The sequence below is a fragment of the Euprymna scolopes genome, chromosome 32, assembly GCF_053919585.1.
Source record: "Euprymna scolopes isolate OS-2025 chromosome 32, ASM5391958v1, whole genome shotgun sequence".
In the NCBI taxonomy this organism is placed as follows: Eukaryota; Metazoa; Mollusca; class Cephalopoda; order Sepiida; family Sepiolidae; genus Euprymna; species Euprymna scolopes.
Genome location: NC_136513.1, coordinates 93,601,555 through 93,621,074, shown reverse-complemented (window position 1 = coordinate 93,621,074; position 19,520 = coordinate 93,601,555). Strand labels below are relative to the sequence as shown.

The 19,520-nt window shown below is 35.1% G+C and overlaps 1 protein-coding gene across 12 annotated transcripts in view; it reads right to left on the bottom strand.

Annotated features, from left to right (window-relative positions):
• The window catches only part of LOC145256500 (soluble guanylate cyclase 88E-like), a 957,444-nt gene that overhangs the window by 29,625 nt on the left and 908,299 nt on the right, over window positions 1-19,520 (bottom strand). For all 12 annotated transcript variants that reach the window (XM_080115458.1, XM_080115459.1, XM_080115465.1 and 9 more), the window contains 2 exons: window positions 13,468-13,624; window positions 4,066-4,175 (listed from right to left, as the gene is read on the bottom strand). In XM_080115458.1, coding sequence (XP_079971584.1) covers window positions 4,066-4,175; window positions 13,468-13,624 — 267 coding nt within the window. The remainder of the gene's footprint in view (window positions 1-4,065; window positions 4,176-13,467; window positions 13,625-19,520) is intronic.

Sequence of the window (19,520 nt, the reverse complement as noted above, 5' to 3'; positions counted from 1 at the left end):
CTAACGAACTACAATCACTTGTGTCCCCCTCGACGTAAATGCCCTCCCCCCCCGACAAACCCGAGACGCAGCAAAATTCCACCCCTACATAGCAGAGATACCTAGGTGTAAAACAGCTTTCTACTCCAATAGTTTATTCCCCAGAACTGCTAGACTTTGGAATTCCATTCCGGCTTTCTCAACTGTACTGACATGCAGAAGTTCAAGTGTAACGTGAACAGACATCTTGCTGCTCATCTCTCTTCATAATACCCCTGCAACTTATGTCCCCGATAGTAGCCCTCGATTTCAAAGTGGCACTGCACCTTGTTTGGGATAAAAATAGAATTAAAAAGATAAAATAAAGAATCTATTTCATCTAACATTTGGATTCGGAAGCAGTATTTTCAACTCCTTATATCAAGTTACTTTATACGTTATCTGGAGCAATTTTCATTAAAAAATATACCGAGAGGTACAACTCTAAAGAATCACTCGTAGTACGCCATATTGCCACCAAGTACAACAACTTTCATTCTCTGTGTATTCTGTCTTGTAAATATAAATATCTTTTCTAAACTGTATCCGTGAACGAGTTATTTTTCCGGGTCACAACAAATCTGTTTTTTTTTTTTTTTATATAATGTGGTTACCACTTATCAAGGCCCAGAAGCCACTCGAGAATAAGGGTTATTGTGTGTACAGTACGTAAATGTTGAGATTTGATAAAGTGTCTACTTAAGGGGGCGGTTCATCAGGAATTTGTTTATCTTGGACTTGAAGACATCCAAGTTGTAGTCAAGTGGGAAACAAGCAGACGGAACAGAGTTTCACAGGCATGCACTTCTAAGAAAGAAGCTGTTGGTTTTGGCATAGATAAAGAGTGGGGAAAATTTTTGACAGTGGTTTCAGCTAGACGGGTATTTTTCGTGAAAGATCGGCGATGGAGGACCAGGGATTGGAGCTCAGACGAGCACCTGCCATGGAAATAACGATAAAACAAAGACAGGCTCGCAACGTCTCTCCTGTGGGAGAGAGGTTGCAGGGAAGAGAAAAGGGCATCCCCCATTAAGCCACGAATCCTATTTTGTACTCTGTCAAGCAGGATAGAGTGTTTTTAGCAGCTCCTGCCCAGATGTGGCAACAGTACTCCATTCTTGGACGTACTTGACTTTTATATAAGTAGAGAATTGCATCAGCAGTGAGACATCAAAGAGAACTTTGTCATTTACGGCCTTTGATGTATTGCCATAGATGGTTGTGTCATCAGCATGGATGTCAACGAATGATTTAAGTATGTGTTTTTGGAGATCATTGATGTAGATCAGGAAGAGAGTTGGGCCCAGAATGGACCCCTGAGGGACTCCAGAATTAATACTGAGGGCCTCTGATTTCTGCCCATCAACCACTACTCTTACGAGCCTATCAGAGAGAAATGATTTAATGATCGAGAAAACATTTCCAGTTATACCGTAGCTGGAAATCTTGTGAAGTAGGCCATTATGCCATACTTTATCGAAGGCTTATGATATGTCAAGAGCAATTGTCCTAGAGAGAATCTGGCGATGAGGAACTCGAATTCACAAGAGAGACACCTAAAACAAATTTGGTGACGAGGAATTAAAATTCAAAAAAGAAATACCTACAATATAGCATTACCACTACCAACAAAAAGGAGTGATTTCCATAAAAATATATCAAGAGGCACCATTCTAAAGAGTCACTCGTAATACACTATATTTGCATAAAGTACAATCCTCGTTTCCTATGTATTCTGACTTATAAATACTAAACTAAATCCATGTCCGACTCTTTATTGGTGACGTTTCCGGGCCAGAGCAAACTAGGCGATGAGGAACTTGAATTCATAAAATGGATACCTACAACATAACGTTACCATCAACAACAAAAAGGATAAACCTACACAAGTATTAAAACACTACAAAAATACATCTCATATGTCCTTCAATAAAAAAAATACCACACGATGAAAGGAAACTGGCGTGTCACCGAATAGTTATTTAATAAATATATATTTTTATATACCATAAATACTTGTGTAAAAGTCGATCTTATGTATAAGTCAATCAATTTGTATTTACCTTATATAGTTGTGTATAAGTCATTTGAAGACTAAAAATTGTATAATTTTAGGTATTACTTGTGTATAAGTCGATTGTAGATTCTATACAAGTTAAATAGTCCGTCTCATGGTTCTTTCTTGCACAGAAATGTCCTTTTTGGTGTCTTTTTATAAGACATATTATAAATTGTTTCTCGGCATCCGCGAGCGATAATATACGCATTTACGCAAGTGTGGTCTATTCGATTTTCATATATAGAATTAACCCGCGGCACACTTACATACAACGAGCGCAAATGTTGCTAACCAGACATTCTGATCAATGACATGATGTAGATTCCAGGCGCAGTTACTGTTTTTAGTCATAATTTATGTCATGTACGATAATAATGTAAACGTATACATTGCACGAGCCGTAATATACCGTAATAATGTGAATGCATGTGTTAAGTGTCATTAAATGGTTAAAACTTGTTGAACTTAGGGGAAAACGACATACCGCAAACACTACATTTCCTAACCTACTAAAAACCGTCATATCATCACCGAATACATCATATAGGCCTATAGCTACGTCTGGAGAGTGAACATTGCGAAAGCTATTCCAATTATTATCAAGTCTCCCACTGAAAAACCGAGCATTAAGGAGTGCGATTAATTACTAGGATTACCGGTATATACCGAGTGCACGAACAAAATGGCGTTTTCTATCTTATGATCGAACGCCGAATCGCTCTTTAACATTTCCCAAAACATTACCTATGTATAAGTCGACCTCCCAAAAATAACCTTAAAATCGTTTCCCAGAAATTCGACTGATACACAAGTATATATGGTAATTCTTTGCTCTCTCACGAGCTTAAGCAGTTATAAAAAAAAACAAACTTCAGAGAATTATTCAATAGCACATATTTTATAAGTAAGATACATTTTCAACTATAAAATCATATTGATTATTAAACGAGTGTCAGTTTGAAGAAAGTTAATTTTGAAACAGATAAATGCAAGTTTCCTTTTATATACAAAATAAACCCGGGACACGGTGGCCCTAGGATACGTTTTTTTTTCAGGTTACGATGTGGAGTACGATGTTTCCCGACCCCTGGTTACGGTATTTCCCTCGCCTTGCGTTGTTATTTATAATGTTATTTGATTATATACATGTGTATTATATATTGTATTGCATTTTTTTTTTTACTAATTTTTAATGCCGTATCCCGGGGTTCTACTCTATTGTTGTTTTTAAAAACGCATAATTTTTGTAGATATTATAAGTGAGGAGACAAAAACTATAATGATATTCAGAGCTCTATTGAAACCATTTCTTTCGTAGACTTTCCTTCCGAGACCTTAGTGGTACGGCTCGGGATTAGAAGATAGATAACCTCACTCTTATATATGGCAACATATTCACTGTTTATTTTTTTTAGAGTTTTCGCAAAGGATATAAAAATTCTGAAATTTTTAGATGAGGATTGATTATTAGTATTATTTAGATTCTTTAGACTACTGTTCTCATCTTGAGTATATTTCGCACAATGTTTCGGTCGATGTAACCTCCGCCCTTCTTCAAGTGTATCTTGTTGAACTCGGGAATCTTTCTGTTGAACTCGGGAATCTGCACAGAATTTTCAACAGAACCTTTTATTTAATCCACGGGGCGGTGTAGCATGCTCTCGTTCCATCAGCTGTGACTGGGTAGAAGTCATAAGTAATTCACAATTGTACTTTGGGTGCTCCCGCACTGAGGATCGAACCTTCAACCCCTGGAAGAGTGTAACTTTTACAATTGAATTTACCAGGTACTTTATCCACTGCGCCACAGACTAATGCGACAACAAAAATATTGCGAATTACTTAGCATGCTGCCCCCGTGGATTAAATAAAATTCGTCAAGATACACATGATGAAGGTCGGAGGTTAAACCGGCCGAAACGTTGTGAGAATAACACTCAAGATGAGAACAGTAGTAATAATATAATATGAATTATAGATGTTTTTACCTGACTGTTCGTCTCCATTCGGGACGCAGTGTTTACAGTATCGCCAAATAGACAGTAGCGGGGCATCTTCACGCCGACCACACCAGCTACGCAAGGACCCGTATGGACACCTGTTGGGACAAAACAAAAAGACATTAGAATTGTAACGTTACACATATTATACATATCCGTAATTTACATTAGTGAGGTGTTGAGTTAGATGTGAAGCTGAGGTTACATTATGTGTTAGTGTTACTTGAGGTGTTGGAGATACATTAGGCGTTCAGGAGCTATTTGATGTTTGGGTTACATGAGGTTCTAGGGCTACATGAAGTGGATTATATAAGGTGATAGTACTAAATCTAGTATATGTGATTTTGGGTCTAGATGTAATGTTTGTGTTACATGAAATGTTGGGGATATATGTGGTGTTTGGTCTGCATGCGATGTTGAAGTTATATGATGTGTTGGAGTTACATGAAATGTTGGGGATTAATGTAGCGTTTGGTCTGCATGTGATGTTGGGGTTATATGATTTGTTGAGATTGCATTAGATGTTGAGAATATATGTGATGTTGAGGATACACGCTGTGTTGAGATTACATGAGGCGTTGGGTTACATGAGGTGTTGGGGCTATAGGGTGGGGTATACCAGATAATATTGCTTTTTCTATTTTTAATTTTACTATGACTATTGGTTTCTTCTTGCATACATTTAATTGCTATATAATATTACTCACTATTTTTTATAGCTGTGTTATAAATGTTGCTTAACTTCAATACATTTTCGTTGCTATAGTTATTGTTGAGCCAACATTCGATAGAATTAGAAATCTTTTTTATTATTGATGGAGATAATTAGGCTTTGAGTTTACGTATATTGGATTGGTGTTATCTTTTAAGCATGTCTCGTTAGTATTTTTTTGTTAAAGTTTAAAATGACATCTAAATGTGATTTGTTTTATATCATACATTAAGTCTTATCTTAAATTTATTTTTTTTCATTTCCTTATGTATAATGTTTTGAAACTTTTCCTTTGAGCACGATTGACTCCTTTATCATAGCTAATTTATCATCTCTGTATAGACCGATATCTGTATTATCAAATATGTTTGTAAGCGTATATTAACAGAACAGAAATTAGTTATATAAAAAGGCCGACCAATAATTTTTCTACATATGGCTAAAACGATAGTGTTGCAGTAACCACGTGAGGGTATTTATAGAAAAACACATCTGGAACATGAAAGTTTTATTTATTTGATTTTCTGTGAGATGAGATTTAGATCAACAATTGACAGCTAGATATGTCTTTGTTTTAAATTACTTACGGGGGGGGATTCAAGGTCAGTCGAGCATTTGCTATCGATAATTACGACAGAGTAGAGGAACATTAACTCTTATGTACTCTGTCACCCTTCTGCCTGTTCTACAAGTATTTTAATGGTGAATGCTCTGACGAACTGCAAGCACTTGTGCTCCCACGATGTAAATACCCCCGAAAAACCCTATAAGCAGCTAAATCTCACCTCTACACAGTAGAGATCCCTAGATGTAAGAGAGCTTTCTACTCCAGTAGATTCTTCCCCAGCACCGCTAGACTTTGGAATTCCCTTCCAGGTCCCTGCTTCCCCAAATGTACTGACATGCAGAAGTTCAAGTGTAACGTGAACCGACATCTTGCTGCCAAACCCCCTACATAGTACCCTAGTAGTTTATGTCCCTGTTAGTAGCCCCCTACATCAAAGTGGCAATGTGCCTTGTTTGGGGTGAAAATGTAATAAAAAGAAAGAAAGAAAAAGAAAGGGCGCTTGAAGCAGCACCTCCTCAGATACAGCAACGGTTATGCATGTTAGCACCGTGGTCTTGTTAGGACCCGGTAGAAAAATACAACCCAGTAAATATATTGGGGCTCCTTCAGTCTTTGAGAAACTATGGATTCCCATGAAGGGGTGCCTGCACGTGAGATTTTGGTGACAGGAGTTGCACAATCTCTAACCACACCTCTTCTACGTCGACATTGTTAAATACTAGTGGCAAATGAAGTGTGTGTACAGGACGACTGGAAACAAATGCCGAGATAAGCAGAGAGCACATACAACGCCTAGAATTCCCAAATCGTCACCCATCTGGTAATAACCAGGTTCAACGTTGCTTAACTTTGGTGATCTGACGAGAACTGGTGTGTTAACGTGATTATGCCGTATTTAAAATATATATTAACCCCACAAAATCTGATGTCTCTGCAGAGTCCAAGGCATCCATGTCCAAATAAAAGATGTTTCTAATTTTTGGTTTTATCCATTGACGATTAATTTTTTTTTTATTAAAACCTATTTTGTATATACGTATTTTTTATTTATTTATTATTTTTTTTTTTTAATAATGTGGGGTTTATCCTTAGATATTTTCGGTATATATTTTGACAAAATATACGGCGACGTTGAAGTGTTCTTCGGATATGGCTGAATAGAAACAATCCACGATGTCAAATTGTAGGCAGGTATATTATTAAAAAAAAAATTATTATAAACCAATTTATTACTTCGGTAGTGATTGACGCATTGGTTTAATTCTAGGTCTTGTATTTATTTGCTTTTCAATTATAGAAATTATCTTGTTATTCCTCTCTCACTCTAGTTGGTAGTCTCTCTCTCTCTCTTTCTCTCTCTCTCTCTCTCTCTCTCTCTCTCTCTCTCTCTCTGTGTTCTATCGTTATTACCATAAAAGTTTCTTGCCTAAACTCCAATCTTTGGTGGCTTCCTGCAAGACATTCACAGCAAGAACTCGTTTTCTACAAAAAACGTTCCTTTCTTCCTTCATGTGCCTATCCTCATACGCAGGGTTTCTTTACAAGGACTTTCCATCCGTAGTAAACATTTCGGCGGAACTGCTTCCCTGCTAATTACAACATGCTAATCTTCAAGTCCAATGTTAACAAATACTGCCCCATAAGTAATAAGCTCATACCATTGATCAATGTTATTAACTCCCAAAGTTTTCCTCGTCTTTCAGCTGACAATCAATTCAAATTCATTAATTCTTATCCTTAATCATAATTCTATGTTAGTACAATTATGAGACAACCTCGTGTGTTCGTGTTTTTTTTTTTAATTTTCTTGTCAGTTTGTTCAAGATGGGGATGGGGCATCCTACCGAATGCCAGATATTCACCCGCTCATACATACCAACTGAGAGATCTTTTTAAAGATTCTAACCATTCCTTTAAGTGCAATTGTCTGAATCTCTCTTGCACTTGGTTCATCGGGTATACTTGCCAGGTAGTTTTTGAAATTCTTTTTCATGAGTCGAGTTGCTCCTATAATTAATGGAATGATAGAGATTTTCTTAAGATTTCAATTTCTTTTTATCTCTTACATAAAACCTTGGTACAGTAGAACCCCAGGATACGGTGGCCCTAGGATACGGTTTTTTTCAGGTTACGATGTGGAATGCGATGTTTTTCCGGACATCAGTTATGGTATTTGCCCCGTCTTACAGTGTTATTTATAATGTTATTTGATTATATACATGTGTGTTATATACTGTACTGTATTTTGTTACTAACTTTTAATGCCGTATCCCGGGGTTCTACTGTATTTCGTTATTGTTTCCTTCTCGGCTTTGTTTAACTAAGCATCATTGGGGAACACTAACTTTTACCAGGGTTGTTTCTTTCTCGTTATTGTCCAATAACCTCTTTCTCACAGACGAGGTGTTACAAGACTGTCTCTGCTCTATCGTTATTTTCATAGCAAGTGTTCGTCTGAGCTCCAATCTCGCGAAACTTTCACAAAAACACTCGACTAGCTACAACCACTATCAACAATTTACCTCCCTCTCTATCTATGCCTAAATCTAACTGCAGATTCCATGAATAAAGCTTATTTCATAGAACTGCCCACCCGTGGAATACTGCTCCTCTGGACTGCTTGCCAGCGGACTACAACATGGTAGCCTCCAAATCCAATGTAAACAAGTTCTTGTTGAGCTGTCGCCTTAAATAATCAATATTATATCCAATCTACACCATATACGATCACTACATTACCACCTTAGATTCATTAATATTTATCCTTGAGTGGCCTCCAGGCCTTGATAAGTAGTGATTTCCTTGTAAAAATCACTATGTAATGTTTGTGCATGTTTTTCTTTGTGATGTGTTGATATTTTTATTAATTTATTGTTAATCGGATATTTATTGAAATTAAAAAAAAAAATGAAATCGTGTAAACCAAAAAGAATATGAAGGTGTTTCACTGAGCTCCAATCGCTGGTACACTCTCATAAGACATTCACAGTAAATGCCCCTCCACCACCCAAAGAAAAAAACGTTTATTTTTTTCCTCCACGTGACTAACGTTAAGTAGACTTCCAATGTGGCACAATGACGTAGCCCCTTTTGAGGGAGTTGGGAGCTTCTATATTAATGAACCTTGTGCCTAACTTGGTCTGTACTTGTGAGGTGCAGATGTGTTAAGCAGGTGTTTGTGATTTTGAAAATGTTCTGGTATGACTTAAGCCAAGAATGACAGTTTGTTTATAATATTGAACCAAGGCAAAACGATATAAGACAAAACGATATAAGACCTTAGAATTTGAAAGGTCAAACTCAAAAGAAATCATGCATACAAAAAAAATGTTTAAACGTTATATGTGAATGTCCCTCCTTCTCCCCTCTCTCTCCCTGCCTCTCTCTATTTCTCTTTTTCACTTCCATTCGCTCTCTCTTTCTTCAATGAAAAAAAAAGAGAGAATTAAATATAATTCTATTGCTTTAAACAGTTGATGCTTGCATTCTGGAGTCGGCGGACACGGCATAGCATGCGTCTGGCTTCAACTGGTCTTTATAAAAATATGCTCCTCATTGTTAAATCTTAAATAAATTATATTTTTATAAAAATGCATTTGTTCGCTATTTTTGTATAAGCGTTAAATTCCAGCATGCCATTAATGCCGACGATGGGAAGATGCCTATGACGACGCAATGAAGACAAGAAGCGACCCATTCCAGCCGGTTATAGCCGACATCTCGACTCGTTGCATTGATGTTTTCAATATGCGCCTATCGTTTGGATTTCGTTAGATATCGTTTATTCCTCGGTGGTCTGGTTGCGTTCCCAGGACGTTTTTCAACCAAGTAACTCTCCCCGGGGAAGCGATAGAATCATATTGTTGCCGTAAATCCAGGATTGTTTCTCGCAAGGACAACCCTATGGAAAATAATCTACGGACACAACAATAAAAAGAAATCAACCACTAGACAAATAAATTCCACGGACACAAAATCCAAAGGAAAGAAACACTTGATTAAGTCCACGGAAGCACAGCAACGCAAGAACTCAACTCAAGAACAGTCATTTCAACCCAGCAGCTACAGAGGAAAAAGAAAAAGACGCCAAAAAACTCCAGAAAAACTAAGGTATGTGACTATTTTCTCTGCTCTTTTTGTTACTCTGCATTATTTTTGGTTTTAATAATTTGTAAAAATTATTTTGTGGATAGAGCTTTTTGTTTAACCATCGGCTATTTAAAAAAAATATTTAGACAAAATGGCTAAAACTAACCAAACCCAATTTAACAGAGTCCTCACAGGTGGATCGAAGATTCCAATCTTTACTAGAAAACCATCCGACTTTGGGCCATGGCTAGCAGCTCCGAAAAAGAAAGAGCGGATGTACCAGCTTACAGACCCAGAGATAGTAAACCTTGCATATGATTTTATTGACGGATTAGTATCGGAAATGATCGGAGAATTTCTCGATGATCATTCGAACTACACCAGTAAGAATCTGCTCGATAAAATATAAGCCCAGTACGGTGAGTTCACAAATGCTGCCGACGCTGCTCGTGCTTTAATAAGAATAAAGCAAGATCGAGGTGAAGTACTCGCAGATTTAGCAAGTAGGATGATGAAACTTGCTAAGTTAGCTTATAGGGACGCAGAGATGAGGGAAGGTTCAGCTGTGCACTGCATCGTCGCACACTGTTAGAGTAGTTTCTAACAAACATAAAAAGAATCCACCCCGTCAGCATCGGATTGCAGCCCAAGAAAGGAAACCTGCAATAGAGGCAATTACAGTATGCCCCCATCTATCCGTACCACAGGTACCTGTGAATCGTAAAAGCCCAGAAAAATTGTCGGCTTTTCACAGGACTTTTCTTTTCGGAAAAAAAGAAGGGTCTTTCAATGATAAATCCCTTCACAGAAAAATCCAAGAACTCTCAAATGCTTACAAAATACAACGTACAGAATTCTGGAATTTATCCCTATCCAACAGTATAAGTAGAAGCCAACTACAAAACAAAAAACTTTTGAAAACGGGCAAGAAATTTGACAAAAAAGGAAAAAAAAATATATATACAGAAGCAAAGAGAAATTGTCACACACACACACACACACACACACACACACACACACACACACACACACACACACACACACACACACACATGTTGAAAAATTCCAAACAAGTAAAGTTTCACAAAAAGTCAATAAGAATCAAATAACTATAAAACTAAACAGGGGACGACTAACGTTTAAAAAAAAAAAAAATTAAAACAAAACAAACAAACAAAAAACAAACAAACAAATTGATCAAAAATATTATATGAAAAAAAATGATCAAAAGAATGAATGTTAAAAAAATAAAAATAATACTATTTTATTAAAAAACATAATCAAAAGAAGAAAAAAGGGAGTGAATATTAAGAATAATTGAAAGAGAAAAATAATTTAAAAAGTAACCGTTGTGCCAACAACCAAACGATATTATGACATTTGCTAGTGATAGAAAAGGTCATAAAAAGGGGGGGGGAAGAAATGTGGCACAATGACGTAGCCCCCTTTTGAGGGAGCCGTGAGCTTCTAGATTAATGAAACCTGGGCCTAACTTGTTTGTACTTGTGAGGTGCAGATGTGTTAAGCAGGTGTTTGTGATTTTGAAAATGTTCTGCTATGACTCAAGCCAAGAATAACAGTTTGTTTATAATATTGAACCAAGACAAAATGATATAAGACCTTAGAATTTCAAAGGTCAAACCCAAAAGAACTCATGGATAAAAAAACAAAACAATGTTTAAACGTTATGTATGAATGTCACTCCCTCTCTTTCTCTCTTTCACTCCCCCTCACTCTCTTTCAATGAAGAAAGAGAGAATTAAATATAATTCTATTGTTTTAAACAGTTGAAGCTTGCATTCTGGAGTCAGCGGACACGGCATAGCATGCGTCTGGCTTCAACTGGTCTTTATAAAAATATGCTCCTCATTGTTAAATCTTAAATAAATTATATTTTTATAAAAATGCATTTGTTCGCTATTTTTGTATAAGCGTTAAATTCCAGCATGCCATTAATGCCGACGATGGAAAGATGCCTGTAACGACGCAATGAAGACAAGAAGCGACCCATTCCAGCCGGTTATAGCCGACGACATCTCGACCCGTTTTTGTTGATGTTTCCAACATGTTCCTATCGTTTGGATATGTTTGGATAGCGTTTATTCTCCCGGGGGTTAGGATTAGGGTTCCCAGGACGTTCCTCAACCAAGTGACTCTCCTCGGGAAAACGACAGTATCATACCCACGGACAGAGCTTGCTTGTAAAGGTTTCCTTTGTGTGGAACATATTCTAGCGAGACTGCTTCCTTGCAGATTACAATATAGCTGTATTCAAATCCAGCATCAGTATGAACCACTCTTTCAGTAATCAAACGTTCTAAGTTTCTTATACTTTGGAAGGTGACGGTGGTGAAGGGGTTAACGATACAGACTGATAATTTGGGTGTTCTAAGTTCGAATCCAGTTCATTCCACAAAAAATCACTTTCACGGCAACCTTCACGTGGTCCCTCCCGTAAGTACCTGATGTCTTTCTAGAAAGAATTCTGACTGGGAAAATATCGGGGAAACCAATGCCACTGGAGTTATACGATATGATGATAAATAGTCCATTATACTGATTGCTCTTAATCTTTCGACGGAGTATCTCTTCATCTTAATAATCCCTATCCTCAAGTTGTTATTAGCCTTGATAAGCGGTGAGTCAATAGTAATGAATAATTAAAAACTATGACGTCATTTTCTTTATCCTATCCGAAAACATTTTTTTTACAGGGGACTAATAACTTATCAAGGCCTGAAAGCCACACGAGGATAAGGTGGTCAGCGAGACAAGAGCATAGTGATCGCTAGTGAAAAGTAGGTTGAATTTAATCATTTAAGGATGTGGCACAAGAAGAATTTGTTTACATTAAACTTTGAAGGCAACTATGTTGTAGTCAGCTGCAAAGTGGCCCGCAGCACACGGCGGGCAGTTTTAGGAAAGAAACTTTGTTTGTGAAACTTCAGTTTTGATTTAGACACAGATAGAGAGTGGGGAAAATTGTTGACAGTGGTTGTCGCTAGATGTGTGATTGTTTTGAATGTTTTGCAGAGAATGGTATAGATTGAAGCTCAGTCGAGCACTTTTACTTATTTATTTATTATTAATCGAATGTTTATTGAAATAATAAAAAAAATCTAACAGCTTCAAATAAAATTTAAAAATATAAAAAACTGCTTCTCTCAGCTCCAATCATTGTTTTTTCCTTAGAAGACATTCACAGCAAGAACTCGTCTTAATACCACAACTACTCTATACTCTAATACTCTCTTTCCTCAGACTACTAAATTTTGGAATTCCTTTCCGGGTCCCTGCTTCCCTGACTATACTGACATGCAGAAGTTCAAGTGTAATTTAAACAGACATCTTGCTGCTCAACTCCCTACATAGTATCCTTAAAAATTATGTTTCATATAGTAGTCCTCTACATTAAAGTAGCATTGTCCCTTTTTGGAGTGAAAATGCAAAAAAAAAAAAAAAAAAAAAAAAGAAGAGAGAGAGATAGGGAGAGAGGGTTTGTTAAAGTTCCCTGCTATAGAACACGCTACACCAGGACTGCTTCTCTTCAGATTACAACGTAGTCGTATTCAAGTAAACAAATAAATATTCAAAGTTCATTCCACTGATTGTTCCTCATCTTTCGATTGACAATCTCTTCATCTAAACAAACTCCATCCTTGAGTGATTCTTGGCCTTGATAAGCGCTGATCCAATGTTAATAAATCAATGAATACTTAAAAAAAAATTTCTTCACGGCACCAGAACATTTTCTTAGAAAGGAGTTGGACTTGAAGATGACCATGTTGTAGTCAGCTGGAAAGCAGGCTAGCGAAACAGAGTTCCACAGGTGGACAATTCTAGGAAAGAAACTTTGTTCATATAACTTGCGTTTAGATTTATGCACAGATAGAGAGTGGGGGAAATTGTTGACGAGTATTTATTGTGAATATTTTTCAGGGAGGGAGGGAGGGGACATAATTGAAGCTCAGTCGAGCACTTGAAGACTTGCTAACAAGATATTTATGAGAATTCTACTTACCAACTCGTATTTTGATCGGTTCACCGATGTCCGAACAATCGATCTCTTCAATGGCTTGGATCATCTCCAGCGCCATGTTGCAAATGTGACTCGGATGGTTCGCAATCCGAACCGGGGCACCCGACACTAGCATGTACGCATCGCCGATTGTCTCTACCTAGAAATAGACGAACAGTAAAACATTAAACGGTATAGGTGTATACAGGTTTGGATTTACTTGTTTGAACTGGGGAGGGGAGAGTCGAAATAAAACCACATCAGCCCCCACCCTGCCACCCCATGTTGATGGCAGAATTTTTTTTTGAAGGTTTGTGGACGCAGGTTCGTATCCTGTTTGCAGATGTACATGTTTTACCGAATTATCGTGCATTTTCTTTAAACCAAAGTTTATCTATATGTCTATATAAGTGAGAATGTTTGTTTGTGCGTGTGTGCGTGTGCGCGCGCGCGTGTAAGGACAACTCTCAACCTATATACTCAGCGAATTATTAATCTAAAGACTTAAAACTCGGTATATAGGATATTCAGACACGTGGAAAACTTTTTAATCAGTTTTCATCCGAAAAAAAAAAAAGGCTGCTAAGAGACGAAAATTTCAAAAAAAATGGTACATGGGAGACCACCGGATTGTAATCTGTGTTCAACTGTTTCATGACTGCGCATGCGCGGTTGTAAAATATGATTGCTTTCTTATGTCAAGTATGAGTTGGTTTGAAAACACATTTATTAACCACGTCAAGCTGGTGTAATGATTATCGTACTTGACTATCTTTAGGTTTTGGTTTCAATCTCAGCTAGAGTGTTTATAAAAATTACTCACAAGAAGTGAGCTGTTTAGAAGAAAAACAAAGACTTGAAAACAAAAAAACAAAACAAACAAATACATTCTATTATATTCTATTGATATGCCGTAAAACAAAAACAACAAACCAACAAAAATTACAGGAATAAGCAAAATGGAAAACCTCTCTAAGCCATGCCATTTCGAAGCTAAATGCTTCTCACTGGAAGAGGTGAAAAACCAGCACTATAACACTATATGTGTATACAAAGTTAAAACCTGTTTGTGAACATTTAGATTAAAAAAAAAAATTGGGTGAATTAATGGGGACTACTAAAGGTTATGGAGGATAAAAAACAAGGATTGTTGTTACGGGAGGTGGTAGAACAACGGGGAATAGAGAAGAAAAGAAGAAATAGATTACTCCAGTTAGGAGATTTGAACCCGGCCACAAAACTATCTATGACTCCTTTAGCAAGGAGCAAACCACTCGACCAATGCTAAAGGTGGTGAAAATATAGTTAGAATTAATATTTATATAAATCGTAATGTCATTCAAGAAAACTGGGAGTGATCATGTGATTTTAACATCACGATTTGAGCACGTGGGCTTAGGTGACCGACTTATTTCATTTCAGCGTAAAGTGCTCAACAAAAAGAACAGAGTTAATAAAGGGACGGACATAATTATTTCTAGAAGTATTTTTAATACCTACAAACACTAGTGTTTCATTTTTTTTTTAGAAAAGGAGTCATGATTAACACAATTACAGCTTATTATATATATATATATATATATATATATATATATATATATATATATATATATATATATATATATATATATATATATATATATCTTTACAACAGAAACCCCGAGCAACCACACCGCCCGTTAAACGGTGATATTCTCTGTTTGTTTATTTTCGCGTTGTTTCGTGTTTTCAAATTTTCTGATGAGCTGTATTGATCTCATTCAGCCACAAATGACTGATTCAATACAATGAAACCACTGATCGACCTTTGGAATATATATATATATATATATATATATATATATATATATATATATATATATATATATATATATTTCTGTGGAAATATGCTTTATTTGTTTATAATATATACCAATCTTTATTTAAGAAGCTCAATGTAATTACAGAGCAATATAGTGAATGAATGACAAAAGTCTATATTCCAAAGTTCATGATGCTGACCATCTTAAAATTTATTCGTTTAATTCAGTTAACATTTACAATTATTGACAGTATCTGTTTCGTAGGACAAAATCAATCACTTAATTATTATATCAATTAATTAATCTATTTTCCCCTTAACTCATCAGAAGAAATAGCAACAATCACTCTATCAATTATTTCCTTTTGACGGATTGATTGTTGCTATTTCTTCTGATGAGTTAAGGGCAAAATAGATTCACTGATTGATATAATAATTAAGTGATTGATTTTGTGCTACGAATCAGATACTGTCAAGAATTGTATATGTCAACTGAATTAAAGGAATAAATTGTAAGATGGTCAACATCATGAACTGTGGAATATAGTCTTTTGTCATTTATTCACTATATATATATATATATATATATATATATATATATATATATATATATATATATATATATATTATTGGCGCCTCTTTTTTTTTTAACCATCTCTAAAAGTAAAAGACTAGTGACTGATGCACCAGGCCAGAAAGTGTGAGAGAATATATATAATTATTTTCCACAGCCGAACCAACGTCGCAGTCCACAAGAGCCAAGAAAGTAGAGTGCTGGCCTAGCATTCAAGAGGTTCGAGTTTCAAATCCTGAGCGCGGATATGTCTAACTGATGAGCCCAAATGAGGGCGAAACTCGAGTCTTGGACTTCCTGTTTGTTGGCTTTCTTGGCTCTTGTGGGCTGCGGCGTTGGTTCGGCCGTGGAAAATAATTATATATATATATATATAGTCACCCACATCCAGTACTGTTCGCTGTTTCACAGCTCATCAGTGTGGCTAGACAGGCAACTACCTCAAGCCAGAATTAAAACCCGACCGTCTGTACGACAGTTGAGGTTCCTAACCATTATGCTATCCGCGGCTCCTATATGGTTGACTATTATAGAAAATTGATCACATATAATGATAGAAGATGTATCGAGACACAGGAATGGGTATGTTTGATCTGGCATAATGAAGATTCATTAAAATTGTGGGGTCTGCGTACGCGCCTGGTCCACAAAGTATGGAAATAAAAAAAATTAAAAATAATAAAAAAGCGTTTACAAGTGTTTTTGATATAGATGTACATAATGATACTTTGATAAATATGTTTTAACTTAAATAAGGATGGTATAATAAAATTGTGGGGTCTGCGTTCGCGCCTGACCTCCATAGAATGGAAATATGGCACAAACTTTAACAAAGACTTTTCATATTTATTTGCGTAAGTATACTTTGATAATTATGTTTCAGTTTGAAGAAATATGGTATAATAAAATTATTGGGTGTTCGTTCGCGCCTGACCTCCATAGAATGGAAATATGTCACAAAGTTTAACAAGGTTTTTTTTAAATATAGATCCACAGAATATTGTGATAAGTGTTTGAGTGTGAACAGGTATGGTATAATAAATTATGGGGTTTATCTATTTTATTTTTACTTTCATCATATTTTGCTTTGGTTTTGATACCCCCAAATTCGAAGTTATCTCTTTACAACCCTTCCTTTTCATAACCTATCATACTTTCATAAATCAGAGTCCATTTTCTGTAGGCTGTTTTTGAACCCAGTCAACGATGGGTAATTTTAGCAGTATATATATATATATATATATATATATATATATATATATATATATATATATATATATATATATATATATATATATATATATATATCATACATACATACATATATATAACTACTTCATTTATTCACATAAATTTAATATACGAAAGTATAGATTTATGCGTAAACTTTAAGTATTTACTTCAAAAGTGCTCAATACGTAGGTAGAGCTAGTTAGTAATTTATATTATTTACCTAGTTCTAAAACAGGTCCTTTCTTTGATAAAATGCATGCCCATTGGTTGATAGGAAGGGGCGAGGTGGATACTAGAAAGCTGATGGCCAACTAGAAATCCTCAACATATATAAAAACAAGAAGCAACCACAGAATTCGCGCATAAGCCTGACGAATCCTATAGTTGGATGAAACGCAGAATATGCAGTGTAGCTTAATCGCCATATATATTTTATAAATTACTATATATATATATATATATATATATATATATATATATATATATATATATATATATATATATATATATATATATATATATATATCATGATCGTTTTTGAAATATAAAATTTTAACTTTATTACTGACATTATGAAAAGGCATGTTACTATCGATATGAAGAATATTATGCGAGGATTGAAAATGGCGAGCAGAATTAATAAACTTTAATGACATAAATAAAATGTGAAGTCGTATTTGAAGAGGAATATGCTGTAACCATCAGCATATGATGGTAGTGGGTTTTGATGTTGGCATTGGGAAGAACCGCGTGAAGGTTGCCAACGTCTCTAAATGAAAGTGGTATTATTATTACAGGCACTGGATTTGAAGTTTAATTGCTTCATAGTCCCGGTTAACTTTATTGTTCCTATTTACTTGCCTTCTCACGAGGGAAGAGTCAGCCACAAGATCGGTTTTTTATTGTTGGAAAACCCCAGCTCCTCTAAAAAGGGCCCTCTTGATAGGAACAAAAATAAAAATTGTCTCAGTCGAGAAGAATTTCTCCTCCACTGACCGAAGACAGAAAAGGTGAAGTGTAGCATCGGAACAGACACTACACTTTGTTCCTAGCCAAAAAGCCAAGTTAACTTAACTGTTGTCGTTCCAAGCCTTGTTACCAGTGAAATAACTGGAAAGAAATTTATAAAGCAGGACAAACAAACAAAGCTAAAAACAAACAAACAAACAAACAAACAAACAAACAAAGCTAAAAACAAACAAACGAAAAACAATTGAAAGCAAACACTAAACTTTAAGATGGAACATTCAATATCCCCATTGTCGCTGAACGAGACAACTATCTACACCGGAAGTGGACTATCGGGAATCTGGTTTCTGTTTTAATGCCTAACCTTAGATTAACTGTTTACCATGAAAATAATAAGAAAAATAAAAGAAAAGAAACAGAATAAATCGTTCTAACCCGAACACGAAGACATGACATAGTTTAACATATAAAACTTGTTATCTGGTTTCTGTCTACCTTATTTTCCAACCGTATCAATTAATAAAACTGCATGCATGTAAACATGCATATTAACATACGTAAATAGAGAGCCATTCTACTAAAGCCACGTAACCTACTGACGTTTAGAATACTGTACAGTGGGCACGGTTAGACGATAGACAACTATTACTAGGATTATTTAAAAAAAAAAAAAACGGGTACATTTTGACGAGTACATTTCAAAATTAATAATAAGATACACGTAAAACGGGCACATATTAAAATTAATAATTCAATACACTTAATACGAGTACATTTAAAAATGAATGATAAAATACACTTAAAATGGGTGCATTTTAAAATTAATAATTAAAAACACTTAAAACGAGTACATTTTAAAATTAATAAAGTACACTTAAAACAGGTACATATTAAAATTAATAATTAAAAACACGTAAAACGAGTACATTTTAAAATTAATACTTAAAAACACTTAAAATGGTTACATTTTAAAATTAATACTAAAAGACACTTAAAAATGAGCACATTTTAAAATTAATGCTTAAAAACACTTAAAAACGAGTACATTTTAAAATTAATACTTAAAAACACTTAAAAACGAGTACATTTTAAAATTAATAATTAAAAACACTTAAAACGAGTACATTTTAAAATTGATAATAAAATACACTTAAAACGAGTACATTTTAAAATTAATAATAAAATACACTTAAAACGGGTTCATTTTAAAATTAATAATTAAAAACACTTAAAACGAGCACATCTTAAAATTAATAATTAAAAACACTTAAAGACGAGTACATTTTAAAATTAATAATAAAATACACTTAAAACGGGTACATTTTAAAATTAATAATTAATAATTAAAAACACTTAAAATGGGTACATTTTAAAATTTTTAATTAAATACACTTAAAACACATTTTATAATTAAATTGATTGCACTTAAAATGAGTACATTTTAAAATTAATAATTAAATACATTGAACATAAAAACTT